The sequence below is a fragment of the Acromyrmex echinatior genome, chromosome 7 (assembly GCF_024713525.1).
Source record: "Acromyrmex echinatior isolate Ae372 chromosome 7, ASM2471352v2, whole genome shotgun sequence".
NCBI lineage: Eukaryota > Metazoa > Arthropoda > Insecta > Hymenoptera > Formicidae > Acromyrmex > Acromyrmex echinatior.
In genome coordinates, this window is record NC_141858.1 from 6,267,737 (window position 1) to 6,291,436 (window position 23,700).

General features: G+C 37.2%; 1 protein-coding gene across 1 annotated transcript in view; it reads right to left on the bottom strand.

Moving 5' to 3' along the window:
- The window catches only part of LOC105145135 (galectin-8), a 111,642-nt gene that overhangs the window by 59,134 nt on the left and 28,808 nt on the right, over positions 1-23,700 (bottom strand). The window contains exon 3 of the mRNA XM_087408180.1: positions 8,146-8,343. Within this exon, the coding sequence (XP_087264306.1) occupies positions 8,146-8,343 (198 nt within the window). The remainder of the gene's footprint in view (positions 1-8,145; positions 8,344-23,700) is intronic.

Sequence of the window (23,700 nt, forward strand, 5' to 3'; positions counted from 1 at the left end):
CCAAAGTAATAAACACCCTTGTCACGAGATGTCCTTCCGATGAAACTCTCAACATTCGCCTTCAGACATTTTTTAGAAATAAATCGAAGTATGAAGCTTTAAAGTTGGAATCCGAACTCTCACATATTGCCCTCTTGGCTAATTGATCTACGATCTCATTATCTTGTATGCCACTGTAAGACGAGATACAAATGAACGTTACGAATATATTTATAAATTTGATCTCTTCAATTAATGCACGTGTATAGTCAATGATATAGTTGTTTTGTAAGTTTTGTTATTGTATCCTCGCAGAGCGTCGAGGATGCTCTTTGAATCTGAGAAGATTACAATGCGATTTCAGATTTTTATGGATAGCTATGGATAAGACATTATAAATGGCCCAAGCTTCAGCAGAGGACACCGAAACGGAGGAGGAAAGCTCGAATATCTGTCGCAAATCAAGCTGGAGAGAGTAAATAGCGGAGCCGACGAATGTATCCTCCTCAGATTTAGATCCATCTGTATAAAATACGATGGCTTGAGAGATCAGATCTTTAAAGGTGACGTCAAAGACGAGCTGGGCTAATTGGGGAGGTCCAGAGCAGATAAGTTTAGACGGAGGTTTAATATAATTGATGCATGTAGTAGAAGGAATTCTGAAAAACAGGAAGAGTGGGGGTAATATATATATCATTTTTATACTGCCACATACGAAAAATATGGTTGCTGACAGGAAATTTTTTAAAAGGTATGCATATTGTGAAAGAGTTGTGGCACAGTCGCAAGGTTCCAAGAGCTTTGTTACGACAGGGTAGTTTCGTATAGAAATAATTTTTGAGAAAGTATGTGGAGGCCAGGAATTTGAATCTGTGGTGCAAAAGTGGAAGTTTCAGCATGCATTACATTGATTGGGGTGGATACACCACAAGCCAATCACAACGTCTGGTTTTATATCTTTTGTAATTTTCCAAGGTCTGATTATCGTTCAACGCAAAGATAAGAGAAGTATATTCGAAAGAAGATCAACTCATAGGGTTGTATATAGAAGTAAAGAAGGACTAGCGCTTCACCAAGTATTTTAAGGGCGGAAATAATAGAATTTAACTTTTTCCCTTTGTTAATTACGTATGCTATATGTTGCTTGCCTAAAAGTTTAGGGTCCAATATTATACCTAGAAATCTAACTGGAGGGGAAGAGAAAATATCAGTTTCCCCTAATTTAATCGAACAGTTAATGTAGGAATTCTTATATTTTTTGTAGAAAATCATTAATTGTGTTTTTGAGGAGGAGATCTCAAGACTTCTGTTATTCAGGAAGGATCGAATGTTATTTAAAAAATATTCTATTGATTGTTAGGCGACTCTGGTATTAGTGTGGGAGGAAAATATGACAATGTCATCAAATTGAAGCAAGTGTACGTCAGGTAATAATGATTCGTCGATATCTCTAAGATAAATATTGAAGAGCGTGGGGGGTTGAGTACTGACCCTTGGGGAGTGCCTTTATGCGAGTGATAGATGGGGGGAAAAAGATGTATCACGAATTGGATCTTGCAGAGGCAATCAGATTGATGAATTCAATAAAAGAAGGGGGAAAACCCAAATTGATGAGATCTTGGATTAATATATGAGGTAAGACATTGTCAAAATGGGTTTAATATCTATGAATACAGCCACAGTGTCCTGATGAAGAAGGTAGGCCTTGTGAATGTGAGACAAGATAGTAAGGTTGTCTTGGGAGGACTTAAACTTCCTGAATCCGAATTAATTGATTGAGAATAGAAAAGTAAGAGGTGAGGAGGGTGACTCAGAAAGCTAATAAAATCTATTCAGAATCATACGCTCTAAGAGCTTTAAGATACAGGATGTGATATAGGTCGATGGTCCGCACCATGGAGTTTCGGAATTAAGTGAACGATAGAATGCGAGCGGGGAAGGTGGAAGATGTAAATGAGATTTAATAAAGAGAGTAAGTAAAAAAGAAGTTCATCCGAGAGAGCTTTAATGAGGCGGTAGTCAATACCGTCCAGGCCGGGAAGATATCCTTGCATGGCCCTGATTTCGTTAAGAAAGAACGATGAGTCGAGCCAAGCAAGAGATTCCGGAGTCCTATCAGGAACAGTGGATTCTGGAGAACAGGGGGGCAGAATTTATCTATGACTTCTTGAATTTGAAAGATTCCGTTAATTGAGAGGTTGTTAATGGAGAGAGAAGGGGAAACGAGGCGGCAGTTATTAAAATATTTGAGCATGCGTCAAACCTCCATAGAGGGAATGTGAGAGCTGAGATTTTCGTAAAAAGTTCTTCAACTTTTTTGTTTGGCACGTCGGAGAGTTCTTCGAAAACTCTCTCGAGTTTCGATATGCCTCATAATTTTCAGTAGTCGGAGCCTGTTTAAAGGCCTTTAGGAAGCCCGAGACTTAACCACCGTCTCACCACATTCCGGAATCCACCAGGATGTCGAGGGAGGATCCCGAGAGGTGCAGTCACCAGGGATATATTGTTTACTGTTATTGCGAGAGTGTTTGAATGGTAAGTAATTCCCGAGACTTTCCAAAATGCGATCAGTGAATATGTTATATCCTTTTTCTGGAGCTGAAAGAGCATTTGCTGAGGTCTCATCAGCTATTTTCTGAGCATATTCCTCTAATCAGTGGTTAACACAACCATTGCTTGCACGTGAGGCAAATTTTATTAGAGAAGAAAGAAATGGATTTAATTTGCAAGTTGATATTGATAGAAATTGGGAAGTGATCGCTGCCCCATGAATCGCAACCGACGGACACATCGCAGAACAGTGAAATATTTAAAGAGGAGAACACAAGATCAATAGTGGAAGAGGCTCTGGTGGGATGATTGAAAAAGGTTGGAGTAGAATTGGGATTAAGAAAAGGGAGATTGTAAGAGTCTGTCAAATCTACAAGAAGAGAGTTCGCAGAATTGGTTCTAGGGAATCCCCAAAGAGGTGCGAAATCTCCAAGAAAAAGAACAGAATTAAAAAAATTGAGAAAAGAAAAGAGAGAGTTCGCGATGTTTTTAGAAAAGGGGGTGACGATAAACAGCTATGATTGTGAGAGAAGAATCATTAAAGAAGATCTGAATAGCTAGCATTTCGACTGAAGGAAGAAAAGATGATAAGTTTTTCAAGACTTGAAATTTTATTGGATTACGTATGAGGATTGTCATACTTCTGATGTCTTTATTATTGAAATCTAAGCGTAAACAATCAAAGCCTCTAATCGAAAAGTCCTCAGTGGAATTAAGGCACGTCTCCGCAAGAATAAGGATATCCACACTTTCAACAATTTTTTTCTATTTCTATTTTTAATTATTTTTATAGGTTTCTTAGAGGTAGCACTGCGGCAGTTCCAGAAAATTAATTTTATAAATTGAGGGTTACGTTGAGGCAGAGAAGAATGGTGATTATTGTTTATTTTGAATCGATTAACCAAGCGTCTTATGGATTTGTTATAAACAGTTGCCAATTTGTGAACAGAAGAAGATGAAGAAATTATTGCCAATAATTTGCTGTAGCAGGTTAAAGATAAATACGAGGTTCGTAAACTCTGAGATAGAAGAATTAGCGGGAGTGGTAGGAGGATAATAGGAGAGAGAGGAGGGGATTGAAAGAAGGGAGAAGTTTGATAGGAGGAGTACCCGGGGAGTGGGGAGAAAGAGGAATGGAGAGCTTCTCACCTGTCCCTTAAGAACGATAAGACAAAACCTGTGGGCATTGTGAAAGTCTACCGAGGGACCATTGGGCCCTCCTAGTAGGGAGCTGGCAGTCGGAACGTCGTACCTGTTGAGGCTGAGTTCTATGATGTGCTTGAAAATTTCCTGGAGGAAAGGCCCACACTTTGTCGCTATAGGATTAGGTGGGTTCGAAGGTTTGCGGGTAACCAAATTCTGGGATTGATCCGAGTAACTCATAAGGATTAACGTCAGAGAAATTGGGAGAAGAAGAAGAAGAAGAGAAACGGGGAGAAGAGGAGAAAGAGGAAGAGGGAAGGTTCTGGGGAGAGATCCGGGGGGGAGGGGAAAAAAGGGGGAGAGGGTGAAGAGTAATTTGGTGGAAATGCCAAGTCTGTTGCGAACCTCAGCATAAGAGATATTTTTCAGAACTGTATATTGATATATCTGCCTCTGTTTGTACATGAAGCATTTATTAGAAGAAGGAAAATGATCTTGACCACAATTACAACATTTGAGAAGAAAATGATGATGAGGACAATCCTCCAACTTCACATGTTTACTTTACTCACATTTCGCACAGCAAGCTGCGCTCTTGCATTCTCTTTGAACCGACATGGTCGAACCTCAAGCAAAACACATAAAGACATGAGAGATATATGGAATCACCGGGAAGGAAACATGCATCAATGTGAGTGCACGAGGAAGATTCTGGAATTTGGCCAAAACGGATTGCGTGAAATTCATTTTTTTCCATCTTTCCGTACGTTACGAGAGAATCTGCGGACCGAAACAATTTTAATCGGAGAGGAGAACTCATTAAATATTAAAACATATAAAAAATAAGAGCATAAAAAACCACAGCAAAAGTTATAGTTTGTGATATTTAATTATTATTTAATTTACACATGTTAATGCTCGTGTAATTAAAATATATCTTGAAAACTAACGTGGTTATAATATTAAAACATATAAAAAATAAGAGCATAAAAAATTGTTTGTCATTAAATATTGTTTCTTCAGAGACATCATGCAGCACATTTTTTATAACGCCAGATCGCATGACTCTAAATAGCTGTTTTGAGATTATGTGCCTCGAGAGAATTCGTATGGATATATAGTACAAAGACTGTTGATCTTCTCAAAATTATTGAGCAGGCTTATTGAGAGAGACCGAGCCCTTATTGCAACTCGTCGACTTAACCTCAACTAAGGAATTGTTATCGATCAATTTTTTTAATACAGTACGGCTAATCATGATTTAAACGAGCAGAATCATTTGAGATTTTTTGTAGAAGGACCACATAAAGTGGCATATCTTTAGAAGAATACCTGCAAATTGTATCCAAAGAATTCGTCGGCGACCTGCCCTTGGCAGCGCCTTCCGATGGCAATTTACGAGGGGATTCCTCTAACAAACTCTCCTCCTCAGGTGGGCGCTTTTTGCTGACGCGTCACGAGACCGTCGTTACAATATTCTCCTCGCTACGAATGGCCGAGGAAGTCGCCTCAACGTCTCCGCTAGAAGTGGCCGTTTTATTATTAAGATCTGTGGATTTCATAGACTCCTCTTAAATGTCGGATGCAGAGAGCTCCCCATCTTCCTCTAAGGAAAGAAGGGGACGAGATCTTTCCAAATTTTTATGGATAACTTTTTACGGATCTTGCGGTGAAAGCAAAGTTTTACTCACCGAAGCTTCATCTGCAACAGTGTTGATTATTTACTTGTTCTTTATTGAATTTCTTACCTTGCTTTCCTCGAGTCATGTCAGATAAAGGCGTTAACGGTAATTCCCCAGCAAGCATCACTCTAATGTTGTCTAACCTAATTGGCAATGAGACGTCTCTCAAGACTCTGGACGTCTTATTAATAAAATTGTCACATTCCTCCAATTTTTGAGATTGACGAGAAGGTATGATTCGAAGACGCGATAGGGCTATCAGTCTGCTTATCATCCGGATTCAAGTCAAAGAGGCCCATGGGAGGGTCTTCCCGCATGCCATCATCATTCAAGAGTATGAATCGAGGAATGGAATTAGAGGAGAAACGGTAAATAAAGTCCGAAAGTGGCTAAGAAGGAACGCAAACAACATTTAGAGAGCGCACGCGTGAGCACGTCCGTACAGACTGATCACTTGAACCAAACTCCCAGATTCACTGTATGAATCGGTACAATACTTAGTGTGTGCAGCACCACATGTTCTATCTCGCTCCTACCATATCTCCTGCTCACTTCACGATGCAAATGGCGGCTTCTGCAAATGGGTGAGTCCTTTCTCCCAATTCTCTCATGTTAGTACTAAAACTTTTACGCGGCTAGAAATATTGGATATGGGAATAAGTTTCCGCCCATTGCAGAAAGATGTCGTTAGTAGCATTGCTCGTGCGTTTGATAGAACGGCAAGACATGTTTTTGAAAGATGTGTGTCCAAACTTTTGAGTCCAATAGATGGCATTCATTCGAAGCGTAACAAAGAGTAACTTTTTTTGCGTTGAAGATGTCGGAATTTATTCCAAAAAAGCAACATTTGCGGGAAGTTTTACTCCATTATTTTATTTTAAAGAAAAGTGCTGCGGAAATGCATCGTTTGCTCGTAGATATTTACGGTGAGCATGCTCCATCTAAAACTAGTTGTAAAGAATGGTTTCGGCGATTCAACATTGGTGATTTTGACGTGCGTGACAAAGAACGCGAAGGTGCACCGAAAAAATTTGAAGATGCAGAATTGTAAACATTACTCGAAGAAGATTCGTGTTTATCGCTCGATAGGTTGGCAAAAGAGTTAAATATTGATAGATCCACTGTTGGAAAACGTCTACACGCAATGGGAATGGTGCAAAAAGAAATTGGGTACCATACAAATTGAAAGAGAGAGACATAGAAAGACGTTTGGTCATCTGCGAGATGCTTCGTCAATGACAACAAAGGAAGGGTTTTTTACATCGTATCGTAACTGGCGATGAAAAATGGATCTACTACGATAACCCTAAATGCTTGAAGGAATGAATGATGCCAGGTGAACCAGGTCCATCAATGCCAAAACGAAATATCCATGCTTCGAAGATTATATTGTGATCTGGTGTGATCAAAGAAGTTATATTATGAGCTGCTCAAACCGTCCGAAACCATCACTGGCGATCGTTATCGGCTACAACTGATACGTTTAAACCAAGCTTTGAAAAAAAAACGACCAGAATGGGACAATAGGCACAACAAGCTGATTCTGTTACATGACGATGCTAGGCCACACATTGCAAAACCGGTCAAGAAATACTTGGAAGGAGTAAAGTGGGAAATTCTGCCCCAGCTGCCGTATTCACCGGACATTGCCCCTTCAGATTTCCATTTGTTCCATGCAGTCGGCCCTTTCTGGAGAACGATTCAATTCTTATGAAGGTATCAAAAAATGGCTTGATGAATGGATCGCTTCAAAAAAATCAGATTTTTTCATTCGAGGAATCCGTTTATTACTGAAAAAGTGGGAGAAAGTTGTCGCTTCCGAAGGAGTATACTTTGAATAAACTCACTTATATAGATTTGTTTAAATAAACACATCTTTTTCATTTAAAAAAGGCGGAAACTTATTCCTATACCCAATAAATTAACGATAAAAGCAATTAATAAAATCGTTACCTCAAAAATGTAATTCCGTTGCCATGAACGTTACTCACAAGAAAATGTAATGTCGTTATCTATTACCGAAAAAAGTAACTTGTACCGATAAACTTGGCACGTAAATTACAAGTAACGTGTTATAAAGTCACTTTAGTAAGAGACACAAAACCGGAAGGACATGTTTCAGTCTTATCGGAAATGGCTAAAAATTATTATTCTTTTTTTAACAAATGACACCTGCCCTTGGAAAAATAAGAAAAGAATCGATATGCTCAAAATTAGACTGGCGATAATTATTTTAATTAACTCAGGCTGAAACGAAAAAACATCTGCGCCGGCATCTTGAAAATGCCTATAAAAATTATTTTCATCTGTTCACTTGCATTCACTAACATATTAATAACTAAAACATGGCGGCATCACGAAGAGTACCGCTTACATCTCGACTCATACTAGAGTGACTTTAACGCGTTACTTGTCAATACTGATGATAACATATAGTTTTTCGAATGCTTGTCAGTGCGTTGCCATTTATACAGTTTCAGTTTACTTATCGAAATTTTCTCTTAATTTTGATCAAAACTGAAACTCTTATTTATTATAGAAACTGATCAAAACCGAAATCGAAATTATAGTCGGACTCCACAAAAAAATAAAAATTATTAAATAATACAAGAGTATTATAAAAATATTAAAAATAGTGCGAAATACAAAAATACAAAAACAGTGCGAAAAAGATTTCCTTTGCAGAGGACATTATGCAATAAAAGATTAAGGATTTTTCTTTTCAACAACGCTTATTAGGACCTTACGTATTGGTCTTTCAACTTTTACATAAATAAAATGTTAAATTTACTAGAAAATCCACAAGTGGTTCTTCAGTTGTCAAGACCAATATTCGAGATGGTCTGGAAATATTAGGATCTGGATATATAAATAGATTATGTTGCCGAATCCTGACATCTTGAATGGTCCCATTAACTTCGAGAGCTGTTACATCATCAAGAGGCAATCTGTAGTAAAAGGCACAGAAATGCTCTCCATTCACCGCAATCTGAAATGTAAATGTAGCATATTAGAATTAGTTTAAATATCAATTATCATTGCAATGCAATGCTTTCGACAAAGGAGATGTTATAAATAAGTAGATATTTTAAATAAGGACGTTTCGTGCACGATTATAGAGTGCGGAAAACTAATACGCGCGTAAGTGAGACAATTGCTGAAATAAGATAACAAAATTTTGACGCACGATTCATTCAATATAAATAAAGTAGCTCTTCATGCGCACATTGTGATCGTGTACAAACATCCGAGTTATAAAAATTAATGGGTTGATGCATTTATGTTTTATTTGTTTATTACATTTGAAATGGAAAAAGAATTTTAAGCATGTATATTTAATATTTAGATATTTTAAATTTTGACAGATTAAAAAAAGCAAACCCAGTCAACAAATTCATTGAGTTATAATTAGGTGTAACAAAGTAATATTTATTATTCGCAATTATAATTTTCGACGATAAGTTTCAACTGGTATATTTCGATTATACTTAGTCCTCAGATATCAGAAATACATAATTATCTCATATATCAAAATTAGATTAACATATTATGAGGATCATCTCACCTTCATGTTACAGAGTTACAACAGACAGTGTAGCGCAACCATATTATCAAATAATAGATGATATGAGGTGTGACTATTAAATAACGAGACTGACGCGGCTACAGAAGAAATACGCATGCGCCAAACGCCAGCGACAGCTGTTGAAGCCTTCTCTTTCGAATACAGTACCTCTCGCTTCTGTAAACAAATCCGAATAGCCGTAGCCTTCTTTCGCATTAGAGTTGTTTTTTTGTTTCGCCGGAAAAATGATAAGTGTAACAACAGAGCAACGAATTGTTGTGAAATTTCACGTGAAACTTAGAAAAATCGCTACTGAAACTTATAATTTATTGAAAGAAGTGTATGGCCATGAATGTTTATCGCGTGCACGTGTTTTTGAGTGGTTTAAGCGTTTCCAAGACGGCCGAGAAGACATTGAAAAAAGCTCGAATGAGCAAATCAAAATTCAAAGCAATGATGATTGTTTTTTTCGATATTCATGGGATTGTGTACCTTCACTGGGTTCCTGAAGGTCAAACTATTAATCAACATTACTACCTTCACGTTCTTGCTGAACTCCGTGAAAGAATAAGGAAAAAATAACCCGAATTGTGGAAAGACAAGTCATGGGTTCTCCACCAAGACAATGCGTCGGCTCATTCCGCATTGTCTGTCAAGAGGTTTCTAGCCAAGTACAGCATCCCAGTGTTAGACCATCCGCCTTATTCGCCGGATCTTGCACCGTGCGACTTCTGTTTCCTAAGGTGAAATCTGCATTAAAAGGAACAAGATTTGAGTCCGTTGAAGCTGTGAAAGAGAAAGCGGCATACGTCCTGAAGGAGCTGATAGAAGAAGACTTTCAGCACTGTTTCAAACAATGGAAGATTCGCATGAAGCGTTGTAGGGATAGAGGAGGGGTGTATATTGAAGGTGATAATAAGTAAATATGTATGAAATCAAAATAAAATTTTACAGCGTCAGTCTCGTTATTTAATAGCCACACCTCGTATAATGAAGAGTTATGAATTTAAACCATCAGTTAATAACGAGAAAGTTTTAGTTAGTATTAATAAAGTCAGTATTATAAAAGCAGAGAATTGCAATAGTTGTTATTGTAGCTTGATATCAAACTATATAAGATTATTATACGTAGGTACTTATTAATATTAGTAGATAATTATGTAACAATGCAACAGCGATCCCGGCTGAACATCTGGCCGAGGACCACTTCATCAGTCCTGTACTGATGACAGTGATGAGGACGCTGTGCGCACTTAAATCAAAGCATAATTAACAGGTGACAGTTGTTCCGCCGAAGATACACGAGCTCCACCGAGCATCGTCGACCCGCAACGTTCCCTCTCATATTGCCGACTGGCGAAGTAAGACCGGAATAATACGAGCGGGAGCAATAATTCGTATACAAATTATGTATACAAATACGGGAAATTGTTGCTTGTTTTGCGATTCCTGCTATTCCGCTCCTGGATGAATCCGACTATTACCGACTTCTAACAATCGCAAGACAAAGTGATGGAGAGCACTCCGTCACTGTTAAGAATTCTCGATATCGGCGGATCGATCTTCCTGCATTCATTCGTTGCACGACGGGATAACTCCAGGAGGAGGAAACTTTGTCCTACCGTCCTACTCAGCTACCGACTAGCTGCAACTCTCGCGCCGTTGCACCGATGGGATTATCTCCAAGGCCAGAGCGCACTCTGCCCCGCCGAGTCTTCTCGATCGCCGACCAATCGCCTTCACACTGGACATAACAAAAAGATCGAGCGCGCTCGGTCTCCGTCGAATCTTTCTCGGCCGTTCGGTACAAGCATCATCGCCGTATCCACGGCAATCAGCAATAACACGCAGAGTCTTTTCCGTCTCTGCCGAAAATTCTCAGCTGTCGATTGCCAAAGCATCCAACTTTGCGCTTTCGCGTCCGCACACAAAGATCTATCGGAATACCACATCGCACCCGCTTTTAGGATTCGCGCCTGGCGTGTATCAGCGTTTGCGTCAATCAATCAGCCGCGCGCACGCATTATTGTATAATGCTTTGAAATCGTTCCATTCAGTCAATGCGCATGAAGCGCTTTAGTTATTCGAAACGATTTCCTATGCGAGTTCAAGATGAACGCTATACAAGACGTCGATTTCCAATAATTGTAATTTCTTCGTTAATATTTTTAAAGAAAAATTCCGATGTGATAAAAGTTCCGATAATAATTCCGAATCGAGCGATAATGAAAATGAAGTCGAAGACATATCTCTAAGTGATATGTAGACGTCATTTTTTTCTATTAATAGTAGATAAATCACATGGAAAACAAATTGGAATTGAAAAAATTACAGATTACATCGATCGCATGATTCCTAATTACAACAAAGTTACATTTAAAGAATATTTTAGGTAAATATTTTAATATAAATGTCATTAAGTTACAAAATTTTAATGTTATTCATTTGGTTTTATTAAAATCATGATCTTATATTCTAGACTATATCCAACTACATTTGAGATGGTTTTGTCACTGACTGGCATTAAATGCTATAGGAACCACAATTGGTAGAAAACCAATTCCAGCAGAAAAACAATTGTATATTGTTCTTTGGTTTATGGCAACTCCTGATTCGTATAGGTTTGTATTATCGTATTTAATGCATCTTCATCTTTGTTTGTGTAACTTCATAAAATTCTTTTGAATAGTGTATTATATTATATTATATTTTATTATATTCTTATTATATTTCTATTCTATTACAATCTATTATCCTATATATTATATATTATATATTATATTTTTATATTCTAAAAAAATAAAATATAATAATCTATATATTTACTTTTCTGGACTGTTACAGATCAATTTGTGTCGGAAAATTCGGAGTTGACAGAGCAACTGCTTTTAGGGCTGTAAGACGTGTTACTTATGCACTTCATTGTATTGCACCTCGATTTATACAGTGACCTAAAGAAGACCTGTTGCTGAAGTGGCCTGTTGCTTTCAATGTCATGGAATGTTTCGAAAAGACTTGTGATTTTCCAAATGTCATCGGTGCCATAGATGGAACACACATTAAAATCCAAGCTCCGCCAATTGATTCAGCTTCTTATATAAACCGAAAAGATTTTCCATTCTTAAATATCCAACTAATATGTGATTCACGTGATCTCTTTAGACACTGCTATGCAGGAGAAATAGGATCAGTTAACGATGCTCGAGTTTTTCGAAACTCCCCAATAGCACGTTTTCTAGAGATGCCTAATTTTCCTATGACTCTCATATTATCGGAAATGCTGCATATGCAATTCATTCGCATGTCTTGGTCCCTTTTCGAGGCAATGGTCATTTGTCAAACCAATTTTACCACAAAAAATTTTAATTATTGTTTATCGTCGACAAGGATAGAAATTGAATATGCAATTGGACAATTAAAAACGTTTCAGGATACTTTTAGATTGTCTATCTTTGACGGATGTCAAAAAAATTCCAGAATTTCCAGAATTCATAATAGCGTGTTACACAATATTTGTATCTTACAAAATGATGTAATGACTATGACGTCCGACATCATAAAGAATTACAAGCACCTGTTTGTAGTGATAATACTGATACGGGAAATATTAAAAGAATAAGAATAATGAATATATTGCAAATGAAGCTCGTCAGTAACTGATAATGAACACTAATCGATATAATATAATGATCAATAATGAACATTTTAAAAACATTCTTTTTAAAACGAAAAAAATTGTTGAAATATTTTAATTAATAAACAAATACTAATTATAGTTCAATTTTTAGGTTTATTCGTATTATACTATTCTTACATTATATTTCAGTCTTATAGTAGGTTTATTCGCGTTGCTTGAAATTTTTAAAATTTTTGACAAACTTAACAAGAGATAAATTTATAATCAAGAGAAGCGAGAAGAAAGCAAAGGTTATGAATGCAAAAATACTAGTAAGTAATGCGAATTAATCTATTGTATTACATTTGTACTTCTTCCACATTTTAAAAATATACTTTTTCACGTTTCAAAAAATAAACATTTCTTTTTAAATAAATTGATGAATGAGCCTTATTATTCATAAGCGAAACAACAAATTATTCGTAAATAAAATAACATATTAGGTGTTGGAATTAATTCGTAGCGTTTTACAAGAGATGGCACAAGCAGTACACTATTTCGTTGTTACCTATAGTTCTGTATACATTGTAAACATCTATCATAAGACGTCATTTGCCGTACATAACCTTTCTTGAAATCATAAATAACAATACTGTATAATTCATTGAATATGTCAAAATTTGTGCCAGATAAAGTGTTTTTGCGGGGAGTTTTGCTTCATTACTTTAATATGAACAAAAGTGCAGCTGAAGCTCATCGTATTTTAGTGGATGTGTATAGTGAACATGCTCTGACTGAGCAAACGTGTAGGAAGTGGTTTGCACGTTTTAAAGCTGGTGATTTCGACTTGGATGACAAGGAGCGACCTGGTCAGCCGAAAAAATTTGAAGATAACGATTTGCAGGCACTGCTCAATGAAAACTCATGTCAAACACTTAAAGAATTATCTACGTCATTGGAAGTTGACTTCTCAACAATAGGAAAACGTCTTAAAAGTTTGGGCATGATCCAGAAGGAAGGACATTGGGTCCCATATGAATTGAAATCAAGGGATATTGAGAGACGTTTTCTCACGTGCGAACTGCTGCTTCAACGGCAGAAAAGAAAAGGTTTTTTGCATCGGATTGTTACCGGTGACGAAAAGTGGATCCATTATGACAATCCAAAGCGCAGAAAGTCATGGGTTAAGCCCGGCGAACCATCAACATCAATGGCAAAGCCCAATATCCATGGCTCAAAGCTCCTGCTCTGTATTTGGTGGGATCAGAAGGGTGTCATATACTACGAACTGCTAAAACCGCATGAAACCGTTACTGGAGATCTCTACCGACGGCAACTGATGCGCTTGAGCCGTGCATTGAAGCAAAAACGGTCGGAATACTTCGAAAGACACGATAAAGTCATCTTGCTGCACGACAATGCTCGCCCACACGTTGCAAAACCGGTAAAAACATACCTGGAAACACTTAAATGGGAAGTGCTACCGCACCCGCCGTATTCTCCTGATATTGCACCTAGCGACTACCACTTGTTTCGATCATTAGCTCATAGCTTGTGCGAGCAGAAGTTCACATCTTACGAAGATTGTACAAAATGGTTCGATTCCTGGATTTCATCTAAAGATGAACAGTTCTTCCGACGCGGTATTCATTCACTGCCCGAAAGATGGTCAAAAGTAGTAGAAAGTGATGGGAAGTACTTTCATTAATGTATTTTTTAATGCTCATGTGAAATAAATAACATTCTTTCATTAAAAAAACGCTACGAATTAATTCCAACACCTAATAGTTACGTAACTTTGAGGTTTAAAACAATGTGATTAAAAAGGCTTACACCACGAGCGCAAGCTGTTAGCAGCGAAATATTTATATTTTAATATCACAATAAATATAATAAAATAGATGTTTCGGCATTTGTATCAGCATCTTCAATATTACAAAGTTAATTTGTGTTATAACTTACATAATGTTAAGAACGCCTAATTTCGCTTTTAATTTTAATAAATTGTATTCACGTTGTCATAAAGAGATAGAACATTTTACACGCTCGATTACAATTATATTTTCGAAGCGTTTGACGCATAGATTATTGTTATAAAAAATTTTTTAGTCCATAAAATCATGTCAAATAATCCAGAAGCCAAATTATCGTATTTTTGTCACAAAAGTTAGTCGAACTTATTGAAACACATAATTTCTAGATTCTATTAAATGTGAAATTTATAAATAATGTTAACAGTTCTTCCAGTGAAAAAATAAATTTAACTGTGATATAAAAATTATGATACCTGTGTTAACAATAAGTTGAGTTGTGGAATCCAAAACTTGGAAAACATATTGAACTGTTCAAAAGTTAAAAAGAAAATATCTAACTCTAATTACGAAATACTGTTTATGTACAATTTATGTCCTGCGAGTGGAAAATTCTACTATATGGGCTGAAAAGTCCCGGGATTTTTAATGAAAACAAGCGTTTTTTGGGCAAAGTTATATTTATTCCTCAACATAGTTGCCTTCAAGGGCGATACACTTGATATAGCGATTTTCCAACATTTTGATGCCCTTTCTGTAGTACGAAACGTCCAAGCCTTCGAAATACGCCTCGGTTTCCGCGATGACTTCCTCATTCGATGTGAACCTCTTTCCCTGGAGCCACCGCTTGAGGTTTGGGAACAGATAATAGTCGCTGGGGGCCAAGTCTGGAGAATACGGTGGGTGAGCAACCAATTCGAATCGTAATTGGTCCATCGCTTTCAAGGACGTGTGTGACGGTGCGTTATCGTGATGGTACAGAACTTTTTTTTTCGCCATATGGGGCCATTTTTTCTTTATTTCGTCGTTCAGTTTGTCCAATAACGCTGCATAATACTCTCTAATTGTTCTTCCCTTCTGCAGGTAATCAATGAAGATTATGCCATGCGCATCCCAAAAAACGGAGGCCATAACCTTCCCGGCCGAGCGTTGGTCTTTTGGTCGCTTTGGTCGGCTTTCGTGACTTTTCAGCCACTCTGCAGACTGCCTATTGAACTCAGGCATATGATAATGGACTCACGTTTCTTCCATCGTCACAAAACGTCGAAAAAAGTCCGCTCGATTACGCTGCAACAACGTCAAACCGGCCGTTGAATTATCAACGCGCTGCTGTTTTTGATCGATGGTCAGCAAACGCGACACCCATCGTGCCGATAGCTTTTTCATCTCCAAAACATCGTGCAAAATGTATCCCGCCCGTTCTTTTGAGATGCCCACGGCCTCAGTTAACTCGCGCAACTTCACTTTACGATCACTCAAAACGATTCGATGCACTTGCTTTGCGATTTCTGCATTCGTAGCCTCTTTTGGCCTTTCAGAGCGAGGTGCGTCTTCAGTGCTTGTACGATACCATTTTAAATTCACTAAACCACCGATAAACTGTTGTTCTCGAAGGAGCAGATGTGGGATAACATTTCTGTAACTATTTCAATGATTGTTCAGAAGTTTTTCCCAAAACAACATTTGATCAAGATGTGATATTCCTGTTTTTCCATTTTTTTTACGAAGGCGAAAGTAACGCCACTTAAACGACTGTAGCTCGTAAATGAATGAACGAAATGTCATGAAATTTCATACATAAACTAGTGACAGATGAACCTCTCGAAATGAATCATGTTCATTTTCTAGTGGCGCCACCTATTGAAAAATCCCGGGACTTTCAGCCCATGTAGTAGAATTATTATGGAAGAATTATTGTGGAAGAAGTTATGTTTAATAAGGACAAGTATGCTTCTGATAACTTTTCCGTGTCGTTTTGTTTATTTATTCCGTTATTTTGTTTCTTTATGTAGATCATTTCTGACGTTAGTCTCTTCTGAAAGAATGGTTCTATATCTAATATCTAAATATCATCCGAATTAAATTTGTGACAATATTCAGACTGATGTTGTGAGACAACATTGTGAGCTATTCAATTTTTTATAATAATATTAGTATTATGTTCATTTATTCTAGTTTTAACTTTCCTTTTAGTTTGGCCCACGTAAGAGGAGTCACAATCGAGGCAACTTATTTTGTATATCACATCACATTGTTCCATTCTTTTTAATCTGTCTTTACCCGATTTAATAATGGAATTCAACGTACTGATCGGTTTATAAGCTATTTTAAAATTATTTTTTTTCACAATCGTTTCAAATTTCTCCAAGATATCGTTCATATAAGGTATTGTAAAATATTTTTTTATACAATTCTTGTTATAGTCATAATCATTCCTTATATTATTATATAAATTATTCCGTCTTGATAAGGTTTTAATTCTTTTATTAATTGGAAAAAATTATGCCCAAGAGGTAATCATTAGACAATAGAATATTAATCATGGATTCAATGTTAGCGTTATATTTAGGATGTGACAAAAAGAGAATTCTATCTAGTTGACCGATTATGACGCCTCTTTTATGTTTTATAGGATAGTTTGACTTGTAGCTAAGATATCATCCCGAGTTTGTCGGGTTTTGTAATTGTCAAACTTAATGCATCTATCCTCCACTCTTAGACTCACGTTAAGAAAATTAATAGAACCGTCATGTTCACAAGTGAATTTCAATCTGTCATGATACGAGTTAAATTTATTTAGAATTCCGTTCATTTTGTTGATCAGCACGACTAAAATGATATAATCTACATATCTATAATAGATTAGAATATTTATATTCAAACTAGAAAATATGCTTTTTTCTAGATCTTGAATTACTATGTCAGCCAAGATAGGTGACAAGGGAGATCCCATGGGCATACCAAAGATCTGTTTGAAAAAGTGGTTGTCAAATTTGAAATAAGTGAAGTTAAAGACTAACGATATGAACTTCAAAAATTCATTTTTAGGAATGTTCGTATTCAAAGAAATCGAGTTCCATCTTATTTCGATACTCTTTACAACAAAGTCTTCAGGAATATTAGTATACATCGACACAATATCGAAAAATATTATTTTGTAATCAGGTTTTAAGGGGATGCTGGAGCGAAGGCTGAAGTTAATCAAGGTCGATATTACAGGTTTTTATTTCCAATGTATGCTTACGTCCTCTGAGTTAATATTATCATGCAGGAAATTCGATCGATTAATTATCGATATTTCCGTTTCTTACATTACCATCTTAACAGGGACGTGTATTAGGGTCGGTTCCACAAATGTAAAATTTATTTTGGAAAATTTTCCAATTTTAAAATTGAGAAAAAAATAAACCCTAATTGAAGTTAATCTTATATTTGTAGAATCGGACCTTAGAAATACAGTTGTATTATGTACACATGCAGGCCGTGTTCCAATATACACCAGTATTAAAAATCTGTAATATACATAAAGTACAGATTTTTAACATTTATATCGATACGAAGTTGTAGTAGCACGCCGTAGTAGCATTTTTCCTTACGTCCAATGTCATTTTAGATAATAATAATATAGTATCAATAAATGAATACAACATTGCACATACATAATGTAATTCTTTTTCATGAATATCCATATATATATATATATATTGTGACGTGACGTTTTCCGTCCATCACAAGGGCCGCATGGCCTGACCGAATAGTGCAGTATAGTGTCCTGGGTCCTCTCACATTTTGGGAGCGGACGCGCCTGCGCTTTTCCCGCGTCGTCATTCGCGTATCTTACGCGTTCTGCGCTGCCGTTTTTTATTTTCCCATTTCGGTGTATTCCCGTACCGAGGGTTACAGAGGCCGGCGACTCCCGCGACCTTGGCGGAGTGACGCGATCTCACCGGGGAGAAGAGGAGGAAGAACGACCAGGATTGAGAGTCCAGAGACGACCGCTGAGGACAGACCCGCCGGGGGGCACGATACCTGGCCCCGGGTCGCACGCAGGTGATATCTTTCCCGCATTCGTTACGCTTTTTTTTTTATTGTCGCAAAGCATCTTTTATCGCACCCTCTTCCAGGCGCAAAGCAGATCGAGAGTCGGCACGACATGACGGGGAAGGCCACTCTGCGCTACAAGGACGGCGAGAGCCCCGAATAGGCGCCTCGAGGCCACGAGGCGGCCTGAGAAAGACTACCGTTATCTCTCGAATTTTGCGCGCCAGGACATATGCGATGGACATGACGCGGTTTCCGCGATTAGCGGAGAGCCGCGGGGCCACGCGCCAATCAGGCGATAAGGCTCCCTCGAATAACAAGCCCTGCGTGCGCCCGGGAGGATTAACGCCCGGCACTTGAGCTGTGACCCGCTCGGAGAGAGCACACGAGAGGACGCAGGACGACAACCGATTACGAGTCTTCCAAGGTCAGCTAGAACGAACCCCTGCGAGGGAACCGGTGAGACGAACGTCACCTCTGTACAGTCGCCGGGTTCCGCGTCCGGGAGGCGTAGTTATCGAATCTATATCGGATATTAGAATGAGTGCACGCCTCATCGTGTATTAGGATTTCGCGGGATCAGAGTACGCGTGTCGCCTCCCGAAACGGCCCTTGTCGTCGGAATAATTCTGGGGCGTCCGCCAAGGCCACAGCCTCATCATTTGTTATCAGTTTTTTTTTCTTGTTATCGCAGATCGCATGTTGCGTCGAAGTCCCGTGCCGTAGTATTATCGCGTATCGCCTCTATCGTCTGTAGCGTAAGATTTACCTGTTTATTCGGTTTTCTATGTCATAGCCCTTAAGGTCGATTGATAATCGCAATTGATGAGTGTGCCCGACTGTCGCATCAAGATTGTGTATTGCCGAGCTTGCATGTATTCGAGCCCTCCCCTGCGTCGCGTCTGAGCAGCGCGAGGTTCCGCGAGCGCGCACGAGGTCACGCCGTGTCCACGCTACAAGCTACCGAATTCCTTAGCATTTGCGAGACGATGAAGTATAATTCGCGAGAGTATTTCCGTGAGCTCGTGTCGCGAGAATGTAACGAAATTGATACGCCTAGTGTAAAACCTCAGGCTTATGTAAAGTTGTTGCGCTCACATAGAATTTATCGTCTCGGTTGTATCGCCAAATGTAAATGTGAGTCGAAGACTCATTTAATATATTTGTTACTTTTGTTACTGTTAGATTCGTGTGTACTTTATTCTCGCTCCTATTCGCTCCTCCAAACGCTCTGCTATCCTCGACCACGAACCGCCCCTCTGCCATTTCCGAGGCTGAGCTACCGGTTGAGAGCCCGTCGACGTTCGCAGCTCATTATAATTGGCATAAAGAAAATATCGCTTAATTTCTGAAAAGAGTGGCACGATCACTCGTGCCTGGCGCCCAACTATCGTTTTGTAATTATGTGCCGCCCTTAAGAGTGGTCGCGGGAAGACGCATTTTGTCACGTTTCGTTTAACGCCACCCGGCATCCGATCGCCTGTGAGAATCTTAGCTGTGAATGTGCAACGAAGTTGCGCCACGCTCGTGAGTGCGGTTGCAATATATATATATATATATATATATATATATATATATATATACTTGTATATTAGGTGTTGGAATTAATTCGTAGCGTTTTTTAATGAAAGAATGTTATTTATTTCACATGAGCATTAAAAAATACATTAATGAAAGTACTTCCCATCACTTGTAAAACGCTACGAATTAATTCCAACACCTAATATATATATATATATATATATATATGCGTATATGTACACATAAAATGAGGATTTATCAGAGAATTCGTAATTTGATTTTTTTTTTTAAGATGTTACGTCTGATCAACTGCGTTTGACTCTCGTTAGCTTTGATTTATGTTAGTTGTATGTATATTCTGATATTAAAAATATAAAAGCATGTATCACTAATATCTGTATATTTGACCATAAAAAAACATATCTCTTTTTAATAAACGTAAAAAAAAGAAGATCAGTACACCTTTTTGTTACACGTAACAAAAAGAGATGAAGTAGCTACACACGTATGTGAATATGAATTAGAAATATATTTTATGTAATGTGTGTACAACATAATGCACATAAAATATAATTCTGATATTCATTAATGTATCTATATTATATCTGCATGAAAAGCTAAATATGAGTAACTTCTATCTCTTTTATGGGTCTTCTACAATAAGCCTTTAGTTATAAATCAGAAGTCAGAAGCTAAAAATTGATCAATCACAGTCAATTTTTAGCGTCTGACTTCTTATTTATGGCTGATTTATGGCTTATAATTGTAAAAGGCCCATTAAACATAATAAAAAGAGATGGAATAGCTATATATGTATATGCAATGTATTTACGTACTGACAATACATGTTACATCCTAAGTTAAAATGGTATTGGAAATAAAGGAAAAAGTGCTATTACATTACACGTGTATTACATGTATTTCAAATACATGGTTACATCCGAAGATATATCTAAGTCACAGTCAGAGTGTATTTAGTAAAAATATACTTATTGTAACTTGCTATTAGTCAACGTACACATTGATCTATAAGTGTATACATTTGCTAAAACATTTTGCTTTGAATATGATATACTTGAATATGATATACTTATATATATTTTATAAACGTACAGCATCATACGAAAATTATGCATGTGACTATTGACTGTGTAATATATGCTTTATATATATTATTATACATATATATTATATAGGGTATAACAAATATATTATATAGGAATTCCAAAATGACCCCGGATTTAGGAGCTGAACATAAAGGTGACTATAACTATAATCGTAAAGAAATGTGAATTATACTTGTATCGGCATGCATAGTACGCCAAAATATAATACGTTGACCTATGATTCACATTCTTTTCTATGATTGAATTACAGCCATTCTTGTGCTATAAGGTCATTACATAACGTTTTTAGACAAAAGTTGTAAAGTTTCAAAGAAGCTGTTTACTGATATTCAGTTTTTTTTTCTTCATTAGTTTCTTTGTTTCGATCATGTCAAGTAATCAGCTTTTGATTCCATCATGACAATGCATCTATTTACATTTCTTTAATTGCAGACGCAAAATTCTACAAATTGATTCCGTAATTGTATTTCACCAAATTTGATAATCGAATGCCTCTGCCAGTAAATTAAAAACAGTCAGCCCACGATGAACGCCTCTGACATTGGACCATAATTAGACAAAGCGCAATTTATTGTTATAACATTTAATTATATCACTTGTATGATAAATAAAAGTGATATTTTCACGAATGACATAAAGATGCTAACCTTTCCCATGCTGGCTTTATAGGGTGCCTTCCAACAAGAAACACAAATCACAATAACCAATTTTGACCTTCTAGAGTGCCTTTCAACAAGAGACACGGTGCATCATTACAATCTTACATCTTGTTGAATTGACAGTACTGTTGCGCGGCAACGATACTGTGAACGCGGGTCATACTAGTTACAGCTGATTGACTCGTATAACGCCATTGTTTTCTGACACATACAGCGTCACGAAAAACGATATATGTATGCACACACACACACATATATATATATATATGTATATATATATATATATATATATATATATATATTGGGTTTGGGAATAAGGTTCCGCCCATTGCAGAAAGATGTCGTTATTAGCATTGCTCGTGTGTTTGATAGAACATAAGACACAGGCAAGACATGTTTTTGAAAGGTGTGTGTCCAAACTTTTGAGCCCAATAGATGGCATTCGTTCGAAGCATAACAAAGAGTAACTTTTTTTGCGTTGAAGATGTCGGAATTTATTCCAAAAAAGCAACATTTGCCGGAAGTTTTACTCCATTATTTTATTTTAAAGAAAAGTGCTGCGGAAACGCATCGTTTGCTCGTAGATATTTACGGTGAGCATGCTTCATCGAAAACTAGTTGTAAAGAATGGTTTCGGCGATGCAACAGTGGTGATTTTGACGTGTGTGACAAAGAACGCGAAGATGCACCGAAAAAATTTGAAGATGCAGAATTGCAAGCATTACTCGAAGAAGATTCGTGTTTATCGCTCGATAGGTTGGCAAAAGAGTTAAATGTTGATAGATCCACTGTTGGAAAACGTCTACATGCAATGGGAATGGTGCAAAAAGAAGGAAATTGGGTGCCATACAAATTGAAAGAGAGAGACATGGAAAGACGTTTGGTCATCTGCGAGATGCTTCGTCAATGACAACAAAGGAATGGTTTTCTACATCGTATCGTAACTGGAGATGAGAAATCTACTACGATAACCCTAAACGCTTGAAGGCATGGGTGATGTCAGGTGAACCAGGTCCATCAACGCCAAAACGAAATATCCATGCTTCGAAGATTATGTTGTGCATCTGGTGATATCAAAGAGATATTATATATTATGAGCTGCTCAAACCGTCCGAAACCATCACTGGCGATCATTATCGGTTACAACTGATACATTTAAACCAAGCTTTAAAAGAAAAACGACCGGAATGGGACAATAAGCACAACAAGCTGATTCTGTTACATAACAACGCTAGGCCACACGTTGCAAAACCGGTTAAGAAATATTTGGAAGGAGTAAAGTGGGAAATTCTGCCCCACCCACTGTATTCACCGGACATTGCCTCTTCAGATTTCCATTTGTTCCGATCCATGCAGTCGGCCCTTTCTGGAAAACGATTCAATTCTTATGAAGGTATCAAAAAATGGCTTGATGAATGGATCGCTTCAAAAGAACCAGATTTTTTCATTCGAGGAATCCGTTTATTACCGGAAAGATGAGAGAAAATTGTCGCTTCCGAAGGAGCATACTTTGAATAAACTCACTTATAAAGATTTGTTTAAATAAACACATTTTTTTCATTTAAAAAGGGCGGAAACTTATTCCCATACTCAATATATATATATATATATTAGTGTCGGAATTAATTCGTAGCGTTTTACAAGTGATGGGAAGTACTTTCATTAATGTATTTTTTAATGCTCATGTGAAATAAATAACATTCTTTCATTAAAAACGCTACGAATTAATTCCAACACCTAATATATATATATATATATATATATATATATTATATATATATACACACACACACATACATACAAAAAATTTTTATTTTTCATTCTAAGAAAAAAGATACATAATCGATATCATGGTCACATTATCTTCTCCTTAGCGACTAATTAAGAAAGCGTTCACCGTATCTAAATCCACATTATTGTAAAAACTATCTATTATCTTTGAAGTTCTATTATTGATACGTCATTTAAGTGCATTCTCCAGGTTTATTCCACTAAAAAAAAATACA